This window comes from Pristiophorus japonicus, chromosome 15 (genome assembly GCF_044704955.1).
Source record: "Pristiophorus japonicus isolate sPriJap1 chromosome 15, sPriJap1.hap1, whole genome shotgun sequence".
Taxonomy (NCBI): Eukaryota; Metazoa; Chordata; class Chondrichthyes; family Pristiophoridae; genus Pristiophorus; species Pristiophorus japonicus.
The window spans coordinates 184,185,406-184,189,338 of record NC_091991.1 but is presented as its reverse complement, the minus strand read 5'-3'; the positions used below and the strand labels follow the sequence as shown (position 1 = coordinate 184,189,338).

General features: G+C 62.8%; 1 protein-coding gene across 9 annotated transcripts in view; it reads right to left on the bottom strand.

The window, feature by feature from the left end:
- Positions 1 to 1,326: 1,326 nt before the first annotated feature.
- kdm8 (lysine (K)-specific demethylase 8) overlaps positions 1,327 to 3,933 on the bottom strand; it is a 48,301-nt gene continuing 45,694 nt past the window's right edge. For 8 of the 9 annotated variants that reach the window (XM_070901457.1, XM_070901459.1, XM_070901461.1 and 5 more), the window contains one exon: positions 1,327 to 3,061. In XM_070901457.1, the coding sequence (XP_070757558.1) occupies positions 2,894 to 3,061 (168 nt within the window). In that variant the 3' untranslated portion in view covers positions 1,327 to 2,893. The remainder of the gene's footprint in view (positions 3,062 to 3,933) is intronic. The other variant, XM_070901463.1, reaches the window with a different exon arrangement.

The window sequence follows — 3,933 nt, the reverse complement described above, 5'->3', positions numbered from 1 at the left end:
TCAGTGGTGCCGTGTCTCAGGGCCAGTGGTTCCCCTGGGCCAGTGGTGCCCGGTGTCTCTGGGCCAGTGGTGCTCGGTGTCTCTGGGCCAGTGGTGCTCGGTGTCTCTGGGCCAGTGGTGCTCGGTGTCTCTGGGCCAGTGGTGCCCGGTGTCTCTGGGCCAGCGTTGCCCCATGGACAGTGGTGCCCAGTGTCTCTGGGCCAGCGGTGCCCGGTGTCTCAGGGCCAGCGGTGCCCGGTGTCTCAGGGCCAGCGGTGCTCGGTGTCTCAGGGCCAGTGGTTCCTGGTGTCTCTGGACCAGTGGTGCCCCTGGGCCAGCGGTGCCCGGTGTCTCTGGGCCAGTGGTGCCCAGTGTCTCTGAGCCAGCGGTGCCCCTGGGCCAGCGGTGCCCGGTGTCTCTGGGTCAGCGGTGTCCAGTGTCTCTGGGCCAGCGGTGCCCGGTGTCTCTGGGCCAGCGGTGCCCCTGGGCCAGTGGTGCCCGGTGTCTCTGGGCCAGCGGTACCCGGTGTCTCTGGGCCAGCGGTGTCTCTGGGCCAGTGGTGCTCGGTGTCTCTGGGCCAGTGGTGCCTGGTGTCTCTGGACCAGTGGTGCTGTGTCTCTGGGCCAGTGGTGCCCGGTGTCTCTGGGCCAGTGGTGCCCGGTGTCTCTGGGCCAGTGGTGCCCGGTGTCTCTGGGCCAGCGGTGCCCGCATGGTACTGTATTATTTATGAGGAAAGGTTGAGCATGTTGGGCCTCTACTCATTGAAGTTCTGAAGAATGAGAGGTGATCTTATTGAAACATATAAGATAATGAGGGGGCTTGACAAGGTGGATGCAGAGAGGATGTTTCCACTGATGGGGGAGACTAGAACTAGGGGACATAGTTTCAGAATAAGGGGCCATCCATTTAAAGCTGAGATAGAAACATAGACATTTACAGCGCAGAAGGAGGCCATTTCGGCCCATCGTGTCCACGCCGGCCGACAAAGAGCCGCACGGCCCTCGGTCAGCAGGCCTGAAGGAGGAATTCCTTCTCTCCGAGGGTTGTAAATCTGTGGAATTCTCTGCCCCAGAGAGCTCTGGAGGCTGGGTCACTGAATATATTTAAGGCGGAGATAGACACTTTTGAGCGATAAGGGAGTGAAGGGTTATGGGGAGCGGGTGGGGAAGTGGAGCTGAAGCCAAGATCAGATCAGCCGTGGTCGTATTAAATGGCGGAGCAGGCTCGAGGGGCCGTATGGCCGACTCCTGCTCCTATTTCTTATGTTCACACTCAGCACCAGGGGTCAGTGTAACACCACTTTCAGTTTAATCCTGTTTCACGCTGAGGAGAAATCAAACTCGGGCAGAAAGCAAAGGAAAGCATTTTATTTACGATGAATCACACGAAAGATGGTATTCTTTCTCTGTGCCTGGCTCACCGAGCTGTGATCGAGGTGCTCCCCCTCCCCACAATAATCGTCACGTACTGAGCACCCTGTCTCTATCAGAAAGAACCCCGAGAGTTCGGCTGGATTACCCTGCACCAGTCACTGTTCCGTGTAAAGTGCTGAGTCCCATTAGCACAGCAAGATCCCACAACACAGCAGCGAGACAGACGGCCCGGTTAATGGCTGGTCTTTTGGATGAGACATTAAACCGAGGCCCCGTCTGCTCTCTCGGGTGGATGTAAAAGATCCCACGGCCACTATTTTGAAGAAGAGCAGGGGAGTTCTCCCCAGTGTCCTGGGGCCAATATTTATCCCTCAATCAACATCACTGAAACTGATTCTCTGGTCATTATCACATTGCTGTGTGGGAGCTTGCTGTGTGCAAACTGGCTGCTGTGTTTCCCACATTACAACAGGGACTACACTGCAAACAGTGCTCCTGCTGTAAAGTGCTTTGGGACGTCCGGTGGCTGTATAATTTGTTGTTAATCAGCTGGCGGAGGGGAGAGTGTGTGCTCGCTCAACAGGGGACTGACCACCCCTCCACAGGGCGCTGATCGGCCGGAGGGGCAGGGCTGGGGTATTGCGGTACTGACACCGTGGCTGCAACTGCAGCGGGAGGATCGGCAGTGGGAGCAGAGCACCAGCAGGTGGGGCCTGTGGCCGGGAGACCAGACGGTGGACTCCCCAGGCCAGGCGTGGGAGACGATGCTCCGCCCCACCGCATGCTGGGCGAGCGGTGCAGGGAGAGCGGGGGAGCGGTGTGGGGGGAGTGGGGGAGCGGTGTGGGGGGAGTGGGGGAGTGGGGGAGTGGTGTGGGGGGAGTGGGGGAGCGGTGTGGGGGGAGTGGGGGAGCGGTGTGGGGGGAGTGGGGGAGCGGTGTGGGGGGAGTGGGGGAGCGGTGTGGGGGGAGTGGGGGAGTGGGGGAGTGGTGTGGGGGGAGTGGGGGAGCGGTGTGGGGGGAGCAGTGTGGGGGGAGTGGGGGAGCGGTGTGGGGGGAGTGGGGGAGCGGTGCTGGGGGGGGGGGCATTGTCTCCCAGCGGAACACTGCCGATGGGGGCGGGACTATTACATTCTCTGGTCTCTCGCACCATCCCCTGAGCCCTGGGTGGGGCCGTTCCCAGCGGCAGTCGGTCCAGGACCTACACCGATCGCCCACCCTCGCACCCCACGGCACATCACACCTACTGCACAGAGCAGGGGCCGCCGCTGCTGCTGGGATGGGCTGTAATCTGGAGGGGTCGGCAGCTGCACCGAGAATTCACCTCTCTCTTTAATTGCAGAGTCTCTCTGCACAGGACAGGACATTCTCTCTCTATTTCTGTCATGATCTCTCTCTCCGTCTTGCTCTCTCTCCATCTATCGCTCTCTCTCCATCTCGCTCGCTCTCTCTTCGTCTCTCGCTCTCTCTCCGTCTCTCGCTCTCTCTCCGTCTCTCTCGCTCTCTCTCCGTCTCTCTCGCTCTCTCTCTCTCTGTCACACTGATCAGGCCCACCAGAAGCTGACAGAGAAGCTGGTGTTGAGAGCCCTCACGTAATGCCAGTGCTGCACTGGGATGAACAGAACCTCTCCTGGGCCCAGGATGCATTCCTGATAAACAGCCGATCCAAACTCCGGGAAACTCGCTAAGTCCGGCCTCTCCACATCCACCTGAAAACAACAGACATGCCGGTGAACTGGAGCTGGAGCTGGGCTCAGTGAAACCCGTCAGGGAACCAGAACATCTCGCTGGGATTAAACAACTGGGGGACACGGATCCACTCTCCGAGAGTGAAAGATTGGTCCCCCACAACCTCTGCACCCCCCCTCCCCGCCACCCAGTCCGTCTTCCCCCCTCGACCACTCCCCCCTCCGCCCCGTCCAACCCCTCCGTCCCTCGCTCTGTCCGTCCCCACCCCCCTCCGTCTCCTCCCCCCCTCCCTCTGCTATGTGAGGCTGCGCTGAGACTCTGATCCCACAACCCCTCCATCACCCAGACCACCTCCGTCCACCGTCATAATGTCGCTCCTCCCCGGCCTCTTCAGCCCCCTTGCTGCTGAATCCCCTCGCCCCACACAGCCGTCCCCTCCCTCTCCCCTCCCCGTCCCTCCTCCCCTCCCCCCATGCCTCCTCCCCTCCCCCCACACGACCGTCCCCTCCCCCCGCCTCCTCCCCTCCCCCCACACGGCCGTCCCCTCCCTCCCCGTCCCTCCTCCCCTCCCCCCACACGACCGTCCCCTCCCCCCGCCTCCTCCCCTCCCCCCACACGGCCGTCCCCTCCCTCCCCGTCCCTCCTCCCCTCCCCCCACACGGCCGTCCCCTCCCTCCCCCCTCCCCGTCCCTCCTCCCCTCCCCCCACACGGCCGTCCCCTCCCTCCCCGTCCCCGTCCCTCCTCCCCTCCCCCCACACGGCCGTCCCTTCCCCCCACGGCCGTCCCCTCCCCCCTCCCCGTGCCTCCTCCCCTCCCCCACACGACCGTCCCCTCCCCCCGCCTCCTCCCCTCCCCCCACACGGCCGTCCCCTCCCTCCCCCCTCCCCCCGTCCC